The sequence below is a fragment of the Penicillium arizonense genome (genome assembly GCF_001773325.1).
Source record: "Penicillium arizonense strain CBS 141311 chromosome Unknown PENARI_contig027, whole genome shotgun sequence".
In the NCBI taxonomy this organism is placed as follows: domain Eukaryota; kingdom Fungi; phylum Ascomycota; class Eurotiomycetes; order Eurotiales; family Aspergillaceae; genus Penicillium; species Penicillium arizonense.
This window is the reverse complement of record NW_019173304.1, coordinates 225,882-246,876: the sequence shown is the minus strand read 5'-3', so window position 1 is coordinate 246,876 and position 20,995 is coordinate 225,882. Positions and strand designations below refer to the sequence as shown.

The following is a 20,995-nucleotide window of genomic DNA, read 5'->3' as shown; positions in this document are numbered from 1 at the left end:
ATTTTGCTATTTGCTAGCTCTCTATTGTCTCCAAAACCATGAATCGGCTTTCTTCCATCTGTTCGTCGGACTTTCAAGGCCTAGATTGGCCGCCGCGACACGGTAGAATGAGACATACTCTGACATTTTTGTGAGACCAGGAGAACAATTCGTACTGGGGTTGAAGTGTTTGCATCAGGCATATGGTGCATGTATAATGGGGACTTCTTCATTACTCACGTCTTCTCACGACGTGAGCTAGGTCCGATTATTCGCATCAACCAAAGCTAACTATAGACGATAGCTGTGCAGATTAATTGTAGCGACTTGTGGTATATGGCTGCTTGATCACAGGTGAGCGGAAGATTCGCACTGCCTTCTGGCTCTTCTACATAACTGTCCACGTCTATTCGTGCTTAAGCAAGGCATGATTTATCTTTGTCTCTCTGTGACCACATACCACCTCCATGACATTGACTTAGTAAATCACTCTATTACCTACCAGTGTTGGTTTTTTACATAACACAACAAAGGTTCTCTCTCTCGGATCTCTCATTTCGTCAAGTTTGCAGACCCTTTTACACATGACTATTGATGATGTGATCTGCCCCAACGATGAACTCGATCGCCTGCTCCGCGAGAGCCTGACGAAATGGTCATTTTATCTAGACCATGCGGATAAATCTACATTCTTTCCATCCGAAAGCCTAGATCTGAAGAATATGTTTGGTATCCCCGCATTTTCCCTGAATAACTTTCGATTAAAGTTTATCATCAACCATGGCAAGCTCCATGGTGGCAATTAGGGCCGCGTGTGATATTTCTACCTTTTTCCTCTGGTATAATATGTAGGACCGTCATGTAAAGGCCCTCTGCAAAGTGCAAGCGTGTCTGTGTCATGAGGCGCAGAAGCCAGTGCCATGCCAGAAACCTCCTTCGTGACCGAGGGGCCGGAAGGGCTGGTTGGAGGCTATCAAGGAGACAACGTTGCTATCAAAGTGGCCATGGGTATTCTGGTGGCAATAGTTCTCTATAATGCCGTCGAACTCAGCGTGCTTATCTTCCTTACTTTTCGTCGCTATCAGGGACTCTACTTTTGGTCTCTCACGTTATCTACAACCTTGGGGCTTATTCCCAGTGGCCTGGGCAACCTGTTGCATTTCTTCAATATCGGTCCTCTATGGCTGTCACTGAGCCTCTCCAATTTCGGATTCTACTTTATGGTCCCTGGACAGTCCTTTGTGCTCTACTCGCGACTCCACTTGGTCCTTTACAACCAACGAGTCCTACGATTCATCCTTTGTGTGATTGTTGTTAACACCCTGCTCATCGCCGTTCCCACCTCTGTCACCACTTTCGGAACTGCATTCGTGCGAACACCCACCTGGAACAATGCTTATACGGTTGTTGAGCGGTTGCAGGTGATCTGGTTTTGCGTTCAAGAATTCCTGATATCTTTTCTCTACATTCATGAGACCGTCAAACTATTACAGCTAAACCCAAACGACACTCGCCGGAAGACCATCATGTACGAACTGATTGCAATAAACATCCTCATTATCCTCATGGACGTTGCGATTGTGACGGTCGAGTTCCTTGGTCTCTACTACCTACAGGTCCTTTTAAAATCCGCTATCTACAGCATTAAGCTCAAACTCGAATTTGCTGTCCTTGGGAGATTGACGGCGATCGTGGATACGTCTCGCCCGAACTTTTCAGGGAGCGGTAGTGACTACGTTTTAGGCCAGGCCTACCCAGCTCCACAATATGCAATTGAATCGTCCACAGAAACCTCAGAGGGAAACAGAGCAACTCTTTCGCCGACCCACACCCGCAGGTAAGTGGAGTTCCGTCAAGCACCTGAGCTTCTATTAAGCTGAGAAATCTAGGAAAATGAAGCAGCCCATGTCCAACATCAATGCGTGAATATCGGAGCCCTTTCTTCCTGGATTAACAGCTCTACGGCCTTTGCAGTCTTTGATTCAGGCTGTGTTGTTAGGTTACGGTGGGGAAGCAAAGTTTGGAAGCGTTCCTGTCGGCGGTGGGCAATAGATGACAACTCGACACATATCATCCACAGACTATCACTCAACGAGATTCCTTCCCTGGGAACTGGATCATGGCACGAGATCCCAATTCTCCTCTTGGTCCGGGAAGAAAAGCCTTTCTGCGTGCTAGACAGAATACGGCGATATAGTTTCCTCTCTAGTGCCTATACTCCCTTCTATAAACAAGGCACGTAAAATCGCCTACGACGAGGATCTTATCAGTCCGTTTAGTATACGCTACGTAACAATAGTAGATATCGAACTATGTTAATAGTAGTAATAAGCACACTCCTAGAGTGGTTTACCGGATGGTTTTCCGGTACATATTCCCCGCTAAGTTCCTTCGTGTATATATTCTACATATATGCACATTTTTAACTATCGTGCTAGCTAGCTATTTATCGGTGACTGTCGATAATAACGGAGAGACAATCATTACGTGAAGGAATCCGGATTTTAGGTCCTTTATGATTTAGTATCGTGCATAATCTAGTTTTTCAAAGATAGTAGCATTAAGTAAATTTGGTTGTTGTTAGAAGCCGAAGACCTTCAAGCATCAATGCGAATGAATGTCTTGTATTCTCCCTCCTTCAAAACCTCGCCAGTCTCCTGGTCCACGCTGCTGGGGCCTAACAGGCGGAGCTGCCACATCGGGCCCCCACTAGTACCGGGTATATTTTTCTGCTGCTGGACACCCCAGCTGGTAACATTGTGGGCACCAAGGAAAATACCATCCTGCTTGGTGCCGTCAATATAATGATAATACGCATCAATCACCTCACTCTCATCCTCAGCTAGACCCCACTGGAGTAGAGCATCCGCAGGGTTGCTGGTGATATTGATAGGCAAATATTCACTCGCGTTATCGTAGAAAACCATGGCTTCAAATCCAATTCCAATGTTACAGATGAGGTATGACATTGCATCATATTGCTGGTTGACGATACTGACCTGGAAGGCTTCTGTTAGCATTTTCCGAAGTCCTATTGGTTTGTATTGAGTCACGGGAAGCCCTACAAAACCTCTCTTTGCCTCGGGCTGACCATCCACAGTGATAGTTCGAGCCACATTACGATATCCCTCGATAGTGCATGCATTGTCGGCGGCGGTCGTGTTCACGCATTGATCCACGACGATATTCCAGGGGCCCGCAAATCCAGAGTTGGGACCGGTCTGTTGGACATTTGGTAGGCTGGCACATCCGTACGGAACGGGGACAGGGGTGAGCTCCGCGGCGTGGGCAGTCGCTAGAAGGGAGAGACCAGCGAAAAGAAGCGCCATTATGGATGCTCAAATAAGAAAGAAAAACGAGCTATGGGCAACCCGCTATGAGGTTGTATTGTCTTGAATAATAATATTCAAAGCGCCCCATCTCCCTATTTATACGTGCACAAAAACCTAGCCCACGGCAGGAGGGAGGGGGTAGGCTTCTAACCGGGATCGCTGCAGACTCCATCTAGATACGACCCCAAATCCTTCGCCCCCAAAGTCGCCGCAAACTAATTGCGCTGGGTTACATACGCTAAAATTTGCTTGAGCTACGCCTGAAACCGAGGCCTATTACAACGAAGATTAGCCCCACATGATACTCCACACTCAGTCAAAACAATATTGCACGAGTCAGACACGGAGGGATGAGGCTGATTTGATTAAAAGGCAAGGTATTGGGTAGAACACTAACAATGAAGTTGATACTTCACCGTACGGCCACTGCTACCAAGTACTGACTTTGCTTTTGATGGGACCCTGTGATCCTCCCTGGTGTGGCAGTTTCTTGGCTCATAATTAACCCCAAAGAGGACAGGGCATTGTGAACTGCCCTGTCAACCTACCCATAACCGCCTCATGAGTCTTACGTCAGGTCATATTCCGATACTCCAGACTGTACTTTTTTTAAAAATCAGGCAATGACAAATTTTACTGATATAATACTTCGGCCAGATTAGGCGTCCCATAGGTGACATTGACAGTTTGGCCTACAAGTTACCCGGTGAGATACCAGCGAGCTCATGGGAAAGCCATTTCAGGCACGGTCCAATCTCCTTGTCCCAGGGTAGCTCTAAACAGTGTCGTTCGCAGGTCAGGTATACTTTCACCCTATACTACAAAATCCTCAGTGAGCAGGACCCTAAGCACCCTTACAAGCAATGGCAACCCAATCAGGTAAGTTGCGGCCGCGGCCTAAATTCCGGTTTCTCTCGCTGCCCTATTGATACCCTTTGCTACCGTTAACTTCGAACCTTATAAAGGATTTCTACCGCTCAAGGCGTATTACTATTTTTTCCTACTAAATCCAACCAAAGATAGCAGCTATATAAACAAAGTCGACGATATGTGATACAAGGTTTCTTGGTCATAGGCGAGGGCCGACTATCACCGGAGCCTCACAAACTTAGGTGCGGTATTCTCGCCGTGATTCTTCTCCCAGGAGCAAATTGCATTTTTCCTGGGAACTAAGTTCTAAATCCAGGGGAATATAATTTTTTATCCAATCCTAGTAATGTATCTTCGGGAAATGCCGCTACTTCACAATTTGCGCTGATCGATCGACTCAGCCTCTTGTCCCCGCACAAAGAGCGAGGCGCAGTACCTGAGTCTGGACTCCGCACTCAGCTTTATATTTCAACATAACCTGCCAAGGATAAAATATGCAGAGGAAACTGATATTGTTGCCTAGGGCTATTGGAACCAACCCGAGGGCCGAACTCCGATCCCTGCAACGCTATGTAATGTCGCGGCTTATCATGATAACAACGCCGCTATTTATTTTACGTGCTTGCTTCCTTCCAGTCTCACAGCTTCACCAATTCCTGCAATGTGGAAAATTTGGAGTGCGCTATTAGGCGTGAGCTATGCCTCACAAACGGTCCTACGCGGGCCATCAGCATCGGACTTCACCACCTTCCAAAGCCCAAATTCACCTCATTCAATACGCATCCGGCAACAAAATGAGACAATCTGTGCCACAGACTCAATGCAGTATACAGGCTGGCTAGATATTGGACATAAGCACCTATTCTTCTGGTACTTTGACAGCCAGAATGATCCCGTCAACGATCCATTAACACTATGGATGAACGGTGGACCCGGTGCCTCCAGTATGCTCGGCCTATTCCAAGAGATTGGTCCTTGTTTGATAAATGAGCATGGCAATGGAACCGTTCGCAATCCATGGGCCTGGAACCGAAACTCGTCTTTGCTTTTTGTTGATCAGCCGGCCGGTGTTGGCTTCTCTTATGTTGATGAGGGCTACGACATCCCGCACGATTCTAAGGAGGCGGCTGTTGATATGCATCATTTCCTTCAAATCTTCATTTCTGAGATATTCCCTGATAAGCTGTCTTTGGATGTTCACCTCTCTGGAGAGTCCTATGCTGTGAGAATTGATTCTACACTGGTTTGGTATCCGACTAACCGACTACGTAGGGCAAATACATTCCCTATCTCGGGGCTGAGATCTTGACTCAAAACGAACGATATCCTCAGGAGACCCAAGTCAATCTCAAGTCATGCCTAGTAGGCAATGGTTTCATGTCTCCTAAGGACACATTCTACGGCTACTGGGAAACACTTTGCACTACTAACCCCGGTGTTTCAATGCCCGTATTCAATAAGACCCGATGCGATATCATGGCGACTAGTATGCCTCGGTGCATGGACGTCGCTGATACATGCATCCGCAGTCCCGACACTGATATTTGCAACACCGCTAGCTCTGTTTGTATGGACGGCGTGACTTCTTGGTATGAGAATGAGAGCGGGAAAGGAGGTCGCAACCGCTTCGATAGTAAGGAAAATTCTACAACATGCATATGCCATTTTTAAAGTGTAACTGACGCAAAGTTCTATAGTCACGGGGTTGTGTGTAGTCGATAACTTTTGCTATAAGAAGACAGAGCACATCGAGCAATATCTTAATTCACCTACTGCTTGGAATGCTCTCTCGCCACCGCATGAGATCAAGGAGTATAAAATCGAATCTGATGCCGTTATAAAAGCGTTTTGGACTACACCAGAGGGCATGACTTGCGCGTCTGATGCTGTGCTATTCCTCCTTTCTCGTGGAGTACATTTCTTGGCTTATCAAGGAAATCTCGATCTGGCTTGTAACACAGCTGGATGCCATCGATGGGCGAATTCGCTTTCCTGGAAAGGTCAAGTTGAGTTTTCAGCGAAGTCACTGCAGCCTTGGATTTCGAAGGTGGATGGTCGCGATGAGGTGGTCGGCACGACTAAAGAAGTCCGGGTACAATTTGATGGTCATTCAAAAGTTGCATCACGGTTTGCTTTGGTGACAGTTGACGGGGCGGGTCATCTAGTAAGTGCTTGCTCAATATGCGTGGAACTGGTTAGGTGCTAATTGACATTTCGTGACAGCTGCCCCAAGATCGCCCAGATGTCGCGTTTGATATACTAACACGGTGGATTACGGGTGTTCCTTTCGTTGGCTCTTAAGTCCCTTTCGAAGGTGCTACTGTGTAAATACCTTTTGTCTGAAGCAAATAGTAATTCCCAATGAACATAAGTCACCTACAAAAACATGTCCAAAACGACATCCTTCCTTTTTGATATCAGGATCAGATATCCGACGTGGCTGTCCAGAAACCATTCAAAGCGTTGAGCATGTCCATCAAAAGCAAGATTGTCCCACCCAACCACGACTACTCGAAACAACATGCAACTTCTTAGTCTGATACTCATAACTCTCCAATAACCGTTTAATCTCAGGAAACCGATACCCAGCCTCAGAAGCATAATCCAACGGCGCCCTGCGCTGATAAACTCTCCCATTAACATCCGCCCCATAAACAAGCAACAACTCAACAATCTCCACATGCCCATTTATCGTCGCTGGTACAAGCGGCGTTGTATATCGAGTAGCAGAAGAACAAGCCCCAAACGGCGGTTCAATAGGCGACCCGTACCGAATCAGAGAACGGGCAAGTTGAGTAATACCAGCCTGCGCAACTTCATAGATAGGCACGTATTTTGTCTTTTCGTGTAGGTTGCGGGCCTTGGCGCCACTTGCAAGTAGCAGTTCTGCTATAGCAATGTAGTTGTTTGATGAGGGGTGCGGCCATGCTTCGCACGCTGCATGTACCGCGTCCACTAGGAATACGCCTAGGTGTTCCCTTCGCGACCTGTAGATTCCGTTGGTGGTTGCATCAATTGCTTTGCGAGCTACTCCTAGGTTCCCGTGCTGCATGGCCCAGTCTAGTGCGTCGCCCCAGTTGTAGCGGGCGTTGTATTTGTAGAGGTTTTTCTCCAGGAGGGCGTGGAGGGTTTTGTTTACTTGAGTGAATGCTGATAGGGTTGTTTGGTTCATACTTTTTGATATCAGTATGAGGAGTTCATTGGGGAGCGCTGTTAGGCTTGGTTTTGAGGGCGTTGTGGTGGATAGGAATTGTTGGGTGAGTTTTAATAGCTTTGCGTTTGAAATTGCTTGTCTAGGGCATTGGTGTGGAGTGGTATTGTACTTTCCAAGGACGGGAGGATGCTTCATGGCTTCGGATGATAGTATGAGAAGATCTTGATGACCAGTCAGCGAGTATTGAAGAGGCTTGATGGGCATTGTTCCTCACGCTAGGGGAGCAGACGTTCAAAGAATATTTCTGGTTGATTGTAAGGTGACTGCCGGATGAAAGATCGATATCAACAATGATGGCTGGAATGTAGTCAGGGAGGTGGAAAGTGAGGTATAGAAAGAACCAAGTGGAGGGAGCAACGACCTGCTGGAGATATGCTTTTTTTTAAGTGAGTCATTCTAACATTATATATGCCGCGTGGTCATTCCAGGGAACGACGCCGATATTCTATACATGGCAGATGCAGGATAAGAGTTCAAATCCAACCTTGGTAGGCTCCACTTTTTATTATTGTTGCTTGTCTGCGTTACAAGGCCTCGTTTCAACCTTCAACCAAACAGAAATGTGTCAAGTACAAATGAATCTCAATTGAATTAGCTACCATTAGACTCCACGCCATGCAAATAACGAAGGATCGTAAAACCCAGGGTATAATACATCCCTCACAAACCAAAGTTCTCAACATGCAAGTAGATCCCCTGCGCACCAGTTCCCTTATGAACAGCCCGCTCATCGCTAAGAGAGACGACACTGCGGCGCACATCATCTGCCAGTCCTCGGGGTCCGCACACAACGACGGCACTTTCGCCTTCGGCCTTTTCCAAGACCTTTCGGATGATAGTACGTGGCGTGGGACGGCCGGAGACAATTGTCGGATGGATGATTAACTTCATAGGGCCATTAGATGCAATGGACTGCGTATCTGCTGTTTTGGGACCTGAGGTGACGTTCTCGGATTGAACAGGGGGTGGTCCGGCGCAGGTACAGCTACAGTTGGTGATCTCGTCTTCGTTTTCGATTTGGGTGGTGCAGCAGCATCCTCCGCCGGGGAGACAACCGGTTCCTGTGGGTTTGGGATTTTGGTTTGACGCTGACTGGCTGGAGACGGAGTGGATGGAGACGTGATCCACTCCAGAGCCCTTCTTTTCGTCGAAGATTGATATATCTTGAGCGACACTCTGCGCTGGCAGCGAAGAAGTTGCCGAAGCAATGGTAGGTGGATCCAGCTTCTCATCACAGGTAATGTAAATACTCACTTCGAGCTCTTTCTCAAAGTGTGGCTGTGTCCGCCGACACTCTTCCACATCTGCTAACAGAGACTGTAGCTGGGAGTCAAAGTAAGACAGCTGAGCACGCGATTTGATTACCCAGATAAACCGTAATCGCTTGGTGGCAGCCAGTCGCGGAGTAGGATTTGAAGTCTGTTCAATGTTCTCGTTTTTCCAGGCAGAGACAACGTCCCGTAGTAGCGGCATCGTGAATGTCGCGCCCATTCCACCCGCTAGCAGGATGACGCTGTCAAATTGACGCAAGGGGCGCATGCTTCCGTAAGGTCCTTCAACGAAAATTGTTCGTCCGCGCGGAGCTACCTCACCACTTCCCAGCACGCTACCATTCTTTGATGCAAATCGGAAGAATCGCCTTGTTCCTCCGTTCTCTGCACGGATGAAGAACTCCATCTTGTTGTCTTCCGGTATGGAAGCGATGGTAAATGGGTGGCATTGTAATGGAACGATGGAGTGACAGGTGAGGAAAACGTGCTGACCAGGTTGCCATCCAATACCAGGATTCTCAATAGTCACACGAGTGACGTTTCCTGGCAGCGGAGTGAAAGACGCAGAGTGCGCCCAGAGAGCATTTGCATTTTTCTTCCGGTGGAAAATGGCCAGATTGGCATACGCGCCCCAGGTATAGCGGGCGACGCGATCAAAAACCACCAGGCCGATCGGCACCCACACCCAGGTCTTGACCTCGGAAGGTGCATGCATCCATACAGCAACAATAAACCCGACGAAGGTTACCAAATGTTGGATAACGAAGAATTCGTGACTGAGGCGACGAACAGGGGCGAAAGAACTGATGACGATGAAGGTGAGAATGATCCAAGCGGCGAATCCACGCTTTGTCAAAGGATCATTCTTAAGCTGGTACAGGATATAATGCCAGCGGTCCCAGTCACGGAACCAGAATCCCATATGGATGGTAGCCGTCAGCCATAGCGTCCGTGAGATCCAGCGGTGGTACCAGTTGAGACTGGCGTAACTCATTCCAACCAAAAAGCCAATGATGTTCTGTCTACCCGCCAGCAGGAAGATCAACGGTAATTGGCAAATGGCAATGAAGCCTGTGCGATAGCCGACATTTTCCCATTTCCAGGGATCAAGCGTGTCCAGTTTGTAGAAGCACAAGACCATGACTGTAATCAGGTTGGCCAGCATGATGAGGACCGGGCCCAGTGGCGGGAAATGGAGAGTGAATCCTCCCATTTTGAGAGGGTGTGGAGTTGCATAGCTGACCTCACGCACTGTTGCTGTGATAGTAGCATAGAGGTTGAAGAAAAGTGATTTTGGTTTGGCGGGGGTGAGCGAGGAATCTCGCAAACTGCCGTATGTTAGATTGGATCATTGACTTGGTGTGGCTGTACAAACCGATGCTGAGCAACGATACGGTTCAGCACGTTGACTAAGGTTGCTGCGCCGATAGCACTCCCCACGACAGCCCAGTACATCTTCTGTAGTGTGAATAGACTGGGGACTCCATCTCCCATAGACATGGAGCCCGCGGGCATATCACCCATTGACATCGACATAATCACTAGAGAGGGTCATAGATGTAGAGAGGAAGATCTCGGAATCAAAGTAGATACACAACCCAAGAGTAACTTAATTGTCCGATTAGCAATAACTTGCTCATCTCAACGTGGGTATGGGTGGGTCCACTGTGGGTCGGACCCACAGTGGAACTTGCTCTAGCGTCCCAAAGCGTCACATTCCTGACATTGGCGACTTCATGTTTTCTCTGTTCCGCTATCTCAACTTCCTCAACTACCTCTCAATTCACCATGGACGGAATGGACATGGGTAGCAGCACCAGCTCAAGCTCCGGCAGCATGAGCACTTCGATGACCATGACCTTCAAAAACTCCCACAACACACCACTCTTTTCTAATGCCTGGACACCGTCATCTTCCGGAGCCTTTGCAGGAACATGTATCTTCCTGATTGTCCTCGCCGTCATTGATCGCTGTCTCATCGCGTTCAAGGCTGTCATGGAACGACACTGGCTCGCCGCTCACCTCAACCGTCGCTATGTGACTGTGGCCGGCAAGAGCACTGAGGCTGGCAATATCGATGCTGATCCAGATGCGAAGATCGCATCGCTTGTTACTGCGCAGGGTGTCGAGGAGTCTGTGAGAGTCGTGCACAACCTCCCTCGTGGTCCGATTCCCTGGCGCTTCAGCGTTGACTTGCCGCGGGCGTTGCTCTTTATGTGCATTGCGGGGGTATCCTATCTACTGTACGTGTTCCGTTCTGCTCTACTTTATGAATTGATGCTAATATCCTCTCTAGCATGTTGGCGGTCATGACCTTGAACATCGGCTACTTCTGCTCGGTAATTGCGGGTGCTTTCCTCGGAGAACTGGCGGTCGGACGCTTCATTCACTGGCCTGAGCACGGGCACTGATTACCTTGACGATTTATTTGGTTTGGTTTAATTAGCATCTTTATTGTTTTCTACGCATAGAAGGGTGCATCTGTTTGGCGTTGGGGGGTAATTTCTTGGGATATCTTACAATTTGACTCTACTCGCTTCTCAACTACCACTCTTTTTCGCGTTGCATTCGGTTATATTCGCTCAATGCTTGATTCTGGTTATGATCGCATATATTGCTCTTGAGAATATTTGAGCGAATTTCTAACCGGGTTGGGACTAGTGTCTCGGGTGTGGCCCACTTCCCGCGCTAGTTATCCGCGCTATCCGTATTGGGCAACTCTTCAATCTCTACGCCAAAAGGGTAGGTACATGCCGTGCCACATGGATAATCTTCTAGAATGTCCAGTGACACAAGCTGTACTGTTGCAACTTTGCAATGATAGGTATAAGACAATAAAGGCAAATAGAGAAATAAAGCAGAAAAGAGACCGAAAGCGGGAGTGCAGCGAAATGTGCTCAATAAGCCTCTGACCAAGGGCTGAAAGGGTCTGGATAGCCGATGTCATTTCCGTCCTTTAAGCAGTGGACCCTGTCTAGTTCCGGCATCTTATACAAAAGCATCAGAGTTCTCATTTCTCTACTTTCTACCTCTACGTTTCCCTCTCCGTCTTCAACTCCTTCTCTCATCTTCTTCCAACTCCCATCAAAATGAAGTTCTCACTCCTCACTCTCGCGTCCGTCGTGCCAATGGCCGCGGCACACTTCAAGCTGATGTACCCCACTTCCCGTGGCTTCGACGAGGACACCATGCCCAACTTCCCCTGCGGTGGCATGAGCCAATCCTCCAACCGCACCAAGCTCCCATTGAGCGGCGGCTCATTCCCCGTTGCTTTGGAGATGCACCACGCTCAGACTGCCGTCGAGGTCCTCCTGTCTCTCGGCAGCGACCCCGGTGATAACTACAACATTGTCCTCGCGCCTACTTTCCAGGTCGTCGGATTGGGCGAGTTCTGTCTGCCTCACGTTGCTATCACTGAGAAGCTCATTGGCCGCAATCTTACCGATGGCATGAATGCTACTCTTCAAGTTCAGAGTAATGGTGATCCTTCAGGTGGTCTTTATGCTGTATGTTCTCTTTTCTTGTTTCGCAACTCCGGTAGATATTAATACGTTTCCGTATAGTGCGCCGATATCCAATTCTCCGCCGATGTCACTTACGAGAAGCCCTCTGCTTGCAGCAACAACACCAACCTTGCCGCCACTGCCTTCCCTGCTTCTTCTGCTGCCCGCAATGCCAATGAGTCTACTTCTGAGGGTCAGGCGCAGAGTGGTTCTGCTTCTACTACTGCTACTACTACTACCTCTACCTCCAAGGGTGCTGCTGTACCTCTGCAGACTGCTGCTTGGGGTGTGCTCGGTGCCGCTCTTATCGGGGGCATGGCAGTGCTGTAAAAATTGAATTTTTCTGATTTTTCTTGTCTCTTTGCTTTGTTGGAGTTAAGCGATGGATGCATAAGCATGATTAATGATATCTTTGCATTTACTAGCTTTCTACTCAATTCTATCACTTTTGCTTCTCTGAATGAATCATCTTAATTGCTCACTTTTGTTTCTTTTATCTGCAATAAAATGACTATTAAACTGTTGTGCTTTAGCTCGGCCCCGGCTCTACCGGTATATATAACGTCACGTGTGCGGGTAGCTTCGCAGGCAACCGAGAAAATAAATTAGGCGTGTTTATTTGTCGACAGGACCTACGAGGAATTGTTTCAGACGTTTTTGTTTCACAGTCATGGATGAATTTGAAAGATTGCGTCCAGTCGGTAAGTCGGAAATGGTTCCGAAGATACACAGCTGAACCTGGTCCACTAACACGAGTCAGGTCGATTGGAGCAATATTCAACTGCCCGTCATCAAGTCGGGTTCTATTTGAATGTTGCAGTATCAGCAACATACAACCTCCCAGACTCATTCACATCCCCTATCAAGGACTATGTGTACCAAGCATGCGAAGCCGCAATTGCGGAGCACCCGTCATTGTCCGCCATCGTGGCTGACGATCACACCCAAGACCCGTACTTTGTACGACTACCTCAGATTGACTTAGACCAAGTTGTATCTTTTCAAGACCGCCAGCCTGGTCTGCTAGGCACAGAAGCTAATGGCGAACCAACCCCGGATCTGGACCTACAAACCCTTCTAGCAACGCAGCACAACTTGCCTTTCAAGGCGCCGGATCCGTTGTGGAGATTGTGTATCCTCCAAAATACAGAGAATAAACAGCAATTCACTGCTGCTTTTGTATACCACCATGCCATTGGTGATGGGACTTCCGGAAAGGCATTCCACCAAACTTTCCTGCGAGCACTAAGCACTGCTCCAGTAGATGAACCTAAATCGGTTATCTTGCCGCCGCAGATTCCTATGCTGCCTAATATCGAAACTATCCATTCAATGGCTCTCTCCCTCTGGTATCTTACCAAGAAAATCTTCCAGGCGAAGATCTACTCCCGAAGAGATCAGGGATTATGGACAGGCGCTAAGATCCGCAAACCAACCCAGACACGGCTGCGACTCGTTCCATTCTCGGAATCTATAGTAACGGCTTTGAGAGATATCTGCCGTCAGGAAAATACAACCATCACGGCATTCCTGCAGACACTGGTTGCCCGCTCGCTCTTCACACAGCTCCCAGTCGAATTCTCTAAGCTGAATTGCAGCGGCGCATTATCTTGTCGCCGCTGGCTGCCGGATAACATCACAGATGATTGCATGGGGGTCTGGGTCCAAGATTATGAGGAACAATATACCCGCGACGCAACGATCCCTTCATCTGACGATACATTCCCGTGGGCCGAAGCCCGACGATCTCGACACACGATACAGTCAGTCTTAAAAATGAAAGGCAAAGATGCTAGTATCAGTCTCCTGCAATTCGTCGATGATTACCAGCAGGAATTATGTTTGTCCAAGGTTGGCTTGGAGCGCGATAAGAGTTTCGAGGTTTCTAATGTTGGGGTTGTTCCTCCACAGACGGATCCTGATATGCCTGCTATCAAGGGAATGGTGTTTTCTCAATGTGCCAGTGTGATGGGTAATGCTCTTCAGGTGTCTGTTGTTACTGGCGGTGACGGATGTTTGGTGCTTGCTGTTTCTTGGCAGGAGGGGGTTGTTGAGGTGGATCTTGTTAATGCTTTTATTGAGTCTGCGAAAGATGAGGTATATCGTCTGACAGGGCGGGGCTGATTTAGCTCCATTATAAGAGTTATATAATGTTTAATGTTTGCTATAGAAGTGTGTATATGTCGATGTTGTTCCTCTGGCGGTGTAAACTAAGCGGTGAATTGGCGATAACACCATCGGCAGAATTGTGGGGGAATAACAGGTTCATCTTTCTCGTTTACTTTGAGGTTCTTGTTTCACATTCTATCCAAGATGGCTCCTCGTGCACCCTTCGTCGTTCCCGCGCTTAAGAAGCACACCTCCACGGTGATCATGGCCCACGGGTTGGGAGACAGGTACCTAAGGCGGTCCTCCCGCGAGATGATAGCGTTGACTGACTGTGTTTGAACATAGTGGTGCCGGATGGTATGTCTAAGAGTCAATGCAACAAATTGAAACAACCGCGATCAATCCTGACCCCGATTCTCGAACAGGATGGCTCTCGCCCAGAACTGGCGCCGCCGCGGCAAGTTCGACGAGACTGCTTTCATCTTCCCCAATGCCCCCGATATCCCAATCTCAGTGGTATGTGTGAGTCGCCACCTTGACGGACCCAATGGCTAATACTACGAAACTAGAACTTCGGCATGAGCATGCCCGGCTGGTACGACATCGTCAAGCTCGGCCGCGACGTAAGCCCATCCACGACCCTCCCACGTTACACCCACTGATATACTCTGGCTTTTCAGTTGGACTTTGAAGAATCCGTCCGCAGCCAAGACGAGCCAGGCATCCTCCGTTCCCGCGACTACTTCAACACCCTGATTAAGGAAGAGATGGACAAGGGCATCAAGGCATCGCGCATTATCCTGGGTGGATTCTCACAGGGTGGTGCCATGTCTGTATTCACCGGTCTGACCAGCCCGGAGAAGCTGGGTGGTGTCTTTGGTCTGTCTTGCTACCTGCTTCTCAGCGACCGGATCAAGAACTACCTGCCTGAAGAGTGGGCCAACAACAAGACGCCTTTCTTCCTTGGTCATGGTCTTGACGATGACATTGTTCCTTTCCAGTTTGGAAAGAAGTCTGCCGAAATCCTGAAGGAGATTGGGGTTGAGGATGTTTCCTTTAACCCCTACGGGTATGTTGGTTCTGGGTTTTGTTTGGGCTGCTTTACTAATTTGATTTTAGTGGTCTTGGTCACTCGGCTGATCCTTCGGAAATTGATGACTTGGAGAAGTTCCTTGAGAAGCATATTCCCGCTGAGGCTGATGGCCCTGCTGCTGGTTTATGACTTGATCAACCAGGGACCCGGCATGGGGCCAGTGGAAGTGGTCAATGGGGATCTGCCTTGATTATCGGGTTTACATTGCTACTTGCTGCAATCGCGTGGTCTAAATATCAGTCGAGACAGCAGAAGTACACAGAGAAGCAGCATTGAATGATACCAGTCTGATTTCGGCTTTTGATTTCCTATCGATGCATTTGAAGTATATCACTATGCCATGAAAGCCACTGACAATGAATAGCCCACCTTCCATCGTCCCAGAACACATCTCGCAACCAGTCACCCTCTACCCCCTCATAGCCTTCTTAATAGTCTCCTCAATAACCCGAACCATCTCCTCGGTATTTCGCATATCAAATGGAACCATATGCTTTGACCCATGATCATAGAAAGCCGCCTGGGCAGGCTCACACAATTCAAACAACCGCACACTCTCCCCATACAACGAATCCAACTTGCCAACAATATTCGCCGTGGGAATCTTAATCGGATACGTATCCGGCCGCGGCAGGATATGCTCCATCCCGGCACTATCCCATGGCGCCGCACCGCAAATGAACACCGCGGCGCGAAACAGCGGCGCGCTTCCTGGGTTCGTTTTGCTATGGTTGATTATCAGTGATGCGGCTAGCGCTGCGCCTTGGCTGAACCCCATTACAGCGTCGAAGGGGCCTTGTTCTGCCATGAATTGCAGCGTGTGTTCGTATGCTTCTTGGATTGATGAGCCTGGCGCTGTGTCGCCTCTATGGTAGTGGTTGTAGAAGGGGCCGTCGACTACACCTTCGAGTTCTGGGGGGGTTGTTAGGCTGGGTTGGTCTTGGTTTGGATGGGTGTTTTACCTTCTTCCACTTGGGCATCTTGTTTGCCGTTCATGAATTTGAATCGGTGGCCGTTCTTCTCGAGTTGTTGGCGTAGGCCTCCGGTTTGGATTTCGAAGATCTGTTGGTGGTTAGTTTGGATATCCGGGTGACTTGTATAGAGGGGTATGTACCTCGCTATTGGTGCTACCGCCGTGTAGACAGAGAAAGCGCATTTTGTGTTTTGTAGATGTGATGGGTGAAATGAAGTTGGTGTCACATCCAGGGAAACGGCGACTTTGAAGTGGCTTTGCTTATATTGCAAGCACAACGGGGTCGGAGAGGAAAGGGAAAAAAGAAAGAGGAATTGTCTCAGGACAGGTGGCTGGCTCTTTTATCGAGTAAATGCAGGGAGTCAGGCGCTACTCATGTATGCAGGCGGGGCAGGGCTGAATGACTCGGCAAGTTATATACAGAGGTATGATGTGCAGACATTCTATTGTTATATCTACACTTCTACCGAATGGCATGAACTTGACCAGTCCAATATAAAATGTTGATAAGATGGCATTCTCCAGAACTTCTTCACTTCACCTTTAGGGCGGTAGACATCACATGTGACGGAATGATCCAACGATCTCGGCAGCTTAACCCTCGCATTCACCATGGGAACCTCAATCCCTCTCCCTCTTCCGCCCCTTAATCATGGATTTTCGTGATTTTGTAGCAGCAACACCCTTCGCAACCTACATCTTGCGTCATCCGCGCGAGGCTCTCTCGAGCTTCGGTCCGACCTTCAACGAGGCCACCTTTGGTCTGCTGGGGGCCTCCTTCAAGCCAGATCGCGACATCCGCAATCTCGATGGCAAGGTCGTCCTTGTCACCGGCGGTAACTTCCCCCTTGTATCTACAGCTTCACAGATGATTAACGCAATGGATCTCGCAGGCAACGCCGGTATAGGTAAGGAAACCATCCTCCAACTCGCCAAGCACCGCCCATCGCGAATCTACATGGCCGCCCGCACCGAAAGCAAAGCGCGTGAGTCAATCGAGTCCCTCCAAGGCCAGTTGTCTTCTCCAGCGGATATTCGCTACCTACCTCTCGACCTCTCCTCCTTCAAGTCGATCCGCGCCGCCGCAGAGATGTTCCAGGCCGATAGCGGTCGCTTGGATATACTCATCCTTAATGCGGGGACCATGGGGAACCCGCCTGTCAAGACGAAGGAGGGTTTCGAAATTCAGCTCGGTACGAATCATATCGGTCACTTCCTGTTGACTAAGTTGCTGTTGCCGACGCTCCAGAAAACCGTTGATCATGACCGCGCCAAGGGTGATACCCCCGATGTGCGGGTTGTAACTGTGGCCTCGGCGGCTCATGTGGTCGGGCCGTCGACGTTTGAGGAAATGACATCGACTCCTGGATTGTTGGCTAGCAGCACTTGGACCCGCTATGGAGCTTCCAAGTCGGCTAATATTTTGTTTGCGGCTGAGCTGGCCCGTCGGCATCCTGATATCTTGTCTGTTGCTGTGCATCCCGGCGCAGTTGATAGTGGACTTTATGGACACACCAAGGATCTTAGTTGGATGATGAAGTACAGTGTGACTGTTACTGGCTCTATGTTCTTCCGGACTGTCACCACGGGTGCGCTTAATTCTCTCTGGGCGGCTGGTACACAGAAAGACAAGCTGGTCAACGGTGCTTACTACGCCCCCATTGGATATCGCTGCGGTGGCACTGCCTTTGTTCAGAATGCGGAGGTTGCTCGCAAGCTCTGGGATTGGACCGAGGCCCAGGTTTCCACGTACTACTAATGAATCTGTACACAACTACACATGTGCCATCTAACGCTGATATGACTTGCTTTTGTGAAATAACTATCTACCTGCAATCTACGTCTTTCAAACACGTTGCCATATATGCATCTATAATACGCAGGGATTCGGACGTGAATGGCGCCATGATTAGATCTCGGCCATACTCACCGGCTCCCATCCCTAACCCAGCAGCACATCCATACACTCTTCAGACCTTGATCCGCATCCAACACATCAGCATGGGCCGCATCGTGGTAACCGGTGGCTCGGGCAAAGCCGGCCAATTCATCATCGCCGAGCTCCTCTCTAACGGCCACACAGTTCTCAACCTAGACCTCAGCCCAATGGACCACCCAGAAATCTACACCCTGAAAACCGACCTAGCCGACAGCGGCCAACCCTTCAACGCCCTATCCGGCCAATGGTCCCTGCAAGAGCCCTTTCCAGAAGGCCTCCCCCAACGTCCAGACGCCGTAATCCACCTAGCCAGCTACGCACGCAACATGCTCGTGCCGGACAACGAGACATTCCGCTCAAACACACAGGGCACATGCAACATCATCGAAGCAGCCTGCAAGCTGGGCATCCGCAAGATCATCCTGGCAAGCAGCGTAACCGTCTATGGCGTCTCGTTCGCGACCCACGAGGATCTGGACGTCAACCCGACGGATACGTACGCCGTTGCGAAACTATGCAATGAGCACGCTGCGGCTTTGCCGCACGTTTTGGGGCTGGTATCTACAGTCTGCGGATTGGCCATGTTATCGAGTCTGATGAGTACAATGATCAGATCTTTTACAGCTATGTGCATGAGCCCAACCTGTGGAAGGTGCATGGATGGTCGTATGTTGATGCCCAGGGTCTTGCTGGTATGTGTGAGGCTGGGTTGAAGACTTCCGGTATGGGATTCCGGGGTTTCAATGCGACTAATGATCATATTACCAACCTGAGTCCGACGAGGGAGTTTTTGCAGGCTCAGTCGCCTGGTACGCCTTTTACTCGTGAGATGGAGGAGTCTGAGGCGCTGTTTTCGAATGTCAAGATTAAGCAGTTGTTGGACTTTGTTGAGAAACATCCTTGGCGGATATATTCATAAAATTGGGAGAAGAAGGTTGCTACGTGAAGCATGAAGAATGAGGCTATCCGTTTCCGTTTTGGGTATAGCTCGGGTTGTGCTGGATTGGAGATATAACGAGAATAAGATAGTCGGAGATGCGTAAAGAGAGTCGTATATGAGATATAGACATGCTCTTCTATTCTCTCTATCTATATCTATGATCCCCTGCCTCCCTGCTTCACCGCAGTGTCTTCTCTCTCCGTTAGGGTTTAGCCGAGTATATCCTCACATCCTCCACTTCACCCACAAACGCACTTCACAAAAAACAAAATCCTCCCCATCCAGAACAGATCCCTGTAATATCGTAAAACAGACAATTAGAACCGAGAGAAGTCATTGTTGTAGTCGTAAACTGCTCATCACTCCCCAGTCGCATTAGCGAAGCGATTTTGCCCAAACTCCCCACACAAAACTCTCGGAGCATCATCCATCGTTCCGCTTCCTCTTCCCATCTCCCCCTCTCACATCCACCTTTTATTACCGGTATGCTCACCATTCAACTTCATTGATTCATTGAATTCTTGTCTTTCGAATTCTGCTGTTCATCTCGGATTTATCGGCTAATACACCTCAGGCGATCACCCCTCACCCGACATCATGGATCAGGCAAAGTTGGCTAGAATGCAGGCGAGCGTGCGCATTGGTATGTTCTTCTTTCTTTGAAGGCTTTGGTAAGCTTGGAGATGCAAGCTGGAGTCTATATCAAGCTTCGATTGCGATTGCGTGGGAGCTTGATGGGCTTGGGCTTCATCGTCATTGCTTCCAGTCTATACCGGCATTGCTGGGTTTGAACGTGTGGGATCTGATAGCTAACTGCATCCTCGATAGGGTATGTATAAATTGCCTCTTTATTCAATACTCAAATACACTACAACAACTACACAACTCGATGGAATGGGATGGAATTGGAGATGGAATGAATTTTCGAAATGGAGTGACCGCTTGGATTCGAATACGATCGGCCGTCAGATGGATTCTCGGTTCCCTTGCGACCGACCTCTTCGTTCTTGAAATCGATGCGACCGATTATATACCGCGCTTGGGTTGGGGAATCCGGTCTGACGTCTGACAACTCGGGACTGGGCATCTTCTTTCGATTTCTCATCCTTGTTGCCAGACCCCACTTCCATTTCAACGAGACTCCGACCAACACATCCCACCATCCACTTTCACTATGCAACATGCACTATTTTCAGCTGTTCACGACTAACAACTCTACAGAGGCAAGGGTACTCCCCGCCGCAAGGTCAAGAAGGTCGTCCGCAACTCCGGCGCCGATGACAAGAAGCTCCAGGCCGCTCTCAAGAAGCTGAACGTCCAGCCCATCCAGGGCATTGAGGAGGTCAACATGTTCAAGGAGGACGGCAACGTCATCCACTTCGCCAACCCCCGTGGTAAGTGGAAGCTCCATTTCCAGTCCTGGCTCCAGCTCCAGCTTCAGCTGTGACATTCAAACCGCCCAGGAAATCCTGAACTAACCAACTTTTTCTTTTGTCGCAGTCCACGGCGCTGTCCCCTCCAACACCTTCGCCCTCTACGGCAACGGCGAGGAGAAGGAGCTCACCGAGCTCGTCCCCAACATCCTCAACCAGCTCGGCCCCGACTCCCTCGCTTCCCTGCGCAAGCTCGCCGAGAGCTACCAGAACATGCAGAAGCAGCAGGGCGATAAGAAGGACGACGAGGAGGATGATATCCCCGACCTTGTTGAGGGCGAGAACTTCGAGAACAAGGTTGAATAAATAGAACACGCCGAGTCTTTTTATCTTTAAAAA

The 20,995-nt window shown here is 49.1% G+C and overlaps 12 protein-coding genes across 12 annotated transcripts; 8 read left to right on the top strand and 4 right to left on the bottom strand.

Annotated features, from left to right (window-relative positions):
• Positions 1–899: 899 nt before the first annotated feature.
• Positions 900–1,905, top strand: PENARI_c027G07702 (uncharacterized protein; the record flags this gene model as incomplete). Its single annotated transcript, XM_022636095.1, has 2 exons — positions 900–1,816; positions 1,869–1,905. The coding sequence occupies 2 exons, from the start codon at positions 900–902 to the stop codon at positions 1,903–1,905; spliced, it is 954 nt and encodes a 317-aa protein (XP_022484120.1).
• A 671-nt stretch (positions 1,906–2,576) lies between these two features.
• PENARI_c027G07318 (uncharacterized protein) lies at positions 2,577–3,308 on the bottom strand (the record flags this gene model as incomplete). Its single annotated transcript, XM_022636092.1, has 1 exon — positions 2,577–3,308. One exon carries the CDS (start codon positions 3,306–3,308, stop codon positions 2,577–2,579), a length of 732 nt encoding a protein of 243 aa, XP_022484098.1.
• A 564-nt stretch (positions 3,309–3,872) lies between these two features.
• On the top strand, positions 3,873–6,482 carry cp8 (putative carboxypeptidase Y; the record flags this gene model as incomplete). Its single annotated transcript, XM_022636116.1, has 6 exons — positions 3,873–3,911; positions 3,969–4,190; positions 4,705–5,403; positions 5,454–5,814; positions 5,879–6,345; positions 6,405–6,482. The coding sequence occupies 6 exons, from the start codon at positions 3,873–3,875 to the stop codon at positions 6,480–6,482; spliced, it is 1,866 nt and encodes a 621-aa protein (XP_022484012.1).
• Positions 6,483–6,657: 175 nt separating this feature from the next.
• On the bottom strand, positions 6,658–7,599 carry PENARI_c027G09874 (ankyrin repeat domain-containing protein; the record flags this gene model as incomplete). Its single annotated transcript, XM_022636117.1, has 1 exon — positions 6,658–7,599. The coding sequence occupies one exon, from the start codon at positions 7,597–7,599 to the stop codon at positions 6,658–6,660; it is 942 nt and encodes a 313-aa protein (XP_022484044.1).
• Positions 7,600–8,055: 456 nt separating this feature from the next.
• On the bottom strand, positions 8,056–10,202 carry PENARI_c027G06279 (ferric reductase family protein; the record flags this gene model as incomplete). Its single annotated transcript, XM_022636084.1, has 2 exons — positions 8,056–9,994; positions 10,042–10,202. 2 exons carry the CDS (start codon positions 10,200–10,202, stop codon positions 8,056–8,058), a joined length of 2,100 nt encoding a protein of 699 aa, XP_022484021.1.
• Positions 10,203–10,454: 252 nt separating this feature from the next.
• Positions 10,455–11,077, top strand: PENARI_c027G08926 (copper transporter family protein; the record flags this gene model as incomplete). Its single annotated transcript, XM_022636108.1, has 2 exons — positions 10,455–10,909; positions 10,963–11,077. The coding sequence occupies 2 exons, from the start codon at positions 10,455–10,457 to the stop codon at positions 11,075–11,077; spliced, it is 570 nt and encodes a 189-aa protein (XP_022484040.1).
• Positions 11,078–11,755: 678 nt separating this feature from the next.
• Positions 11,756–12,499, top strand: PENARI_c027G10632 (putative GPI anchored protein; the record flags this gene model as incomplete). Its single annotated transcript, XM_022636130.1, has 2 exons — positions 11,756–12,172; positions 12,230–12,499. 2 exons carry the CDS (start codon positions 11,756–11,758, stop codon positions 12,497–12,499), a joined length of 687 nt encoding a protein of 228 aa, XP_022484009.1.
• Positions 12,500–12,839: 340 nt separating this feature from the next.
• PENARI_c027G03555 (uncharacterized protein) lies at positions 12,840–14,378 on the top strand (the record flags this gene model as incomplete). The annotated part of the gene is made up of 3 exons (XM_022636060.1): positions 12,840–12,870; positions 12,930–14,266; positions 14,340–14,378. 3 exons carry the CDS (start codon positions 12,840–12,842, stop codon positions 14,376–14,378), a joined length of 1,407 nt encoding a protein of 468 aa, XP_022484014.1.
• A 104-nt stretch (positions 14,379–14,482) lies between these two features.
• Positions 14,483–15,500, top strand: PENARI_c027G11889 (palmitoyl-(protein) hydrolase; the record flags this gene model as incomplete). The annotated part of the gene is made up of 6 exons (XM_022636141.1): positions 14,483–14,565; positions 14,624–14,635; positions 14,704–14,794; positions 14,848–14,901; positions 14,959–15,347; positions 15,398–15,500. The coding sequence occupies 6 exons, from the start codon at positions 14,483–14,485 to the stop codon at positions 15,498–15,500; spliced, it is 732 nt and encodes a 243-aa protein (XP_022484062.1).
• A 280-nt stretch (positions 15,501–15,780) lies between these two features.
• On the bottom strand, positions 15,781–16,527 carry PENARI_c027G02218 (uncharacterized protein; the record flags this gene model as incomplete). The annotated part of the gene is made up of 3 exons (XM_022636048.1): positions 15,781–16,283; positions 16,334–16,433; positions 16,486–16,527. The coding sequence occupies 3 exons, from the start codon at positions 16,525–16,527 to the stop codon at positions 15,781–15,783; spliced, it is 645 nt and encodes a 214-aa protein (XP_022484036.1).
• A 469-nt stretch (positions 16,528–16,996) lies between these two features.
• PENARI_c027G04931 (putative short-chain dehydrogenase/reductase family protein) lies at positions 16,997–18,103 on the top strand (the record flags this gene model as incomplete). The annotated part of the gene is made up of 1 exon (XM_022636073.1): positions 16,997–18,103. One exon carries the CDS (start codon positions 16,997–16,999, stop codon positions 18,101–18,103), a length of 1,107 nt encoding a protein of 368 aa, XP_022484099.1.
• Positions 18,104–18,345: 242 nt separating this feature from the next.
• On the top strand, positions 18,346–20,962 carry PENARI_c027G00608 (uncharacterized protein; the record flags this gene model as incomplete). Its single annotated transcript, XM_022636027.1, has 4 exons — positions 18,346–18,779; positions 18,851–19,159; positions 20,445–20,617; positions 20,724–20,962. 4 exons carry the CDS (start codon positions 18,346–18,348, stop codon positions 20,960–20,962), a joined length of 1,155 nt encoding a protein of 384 aa, XP_022484116.1.
• Between the last annotated feature and the right edge of the window lie 33 nt (positions 20,963–20,995).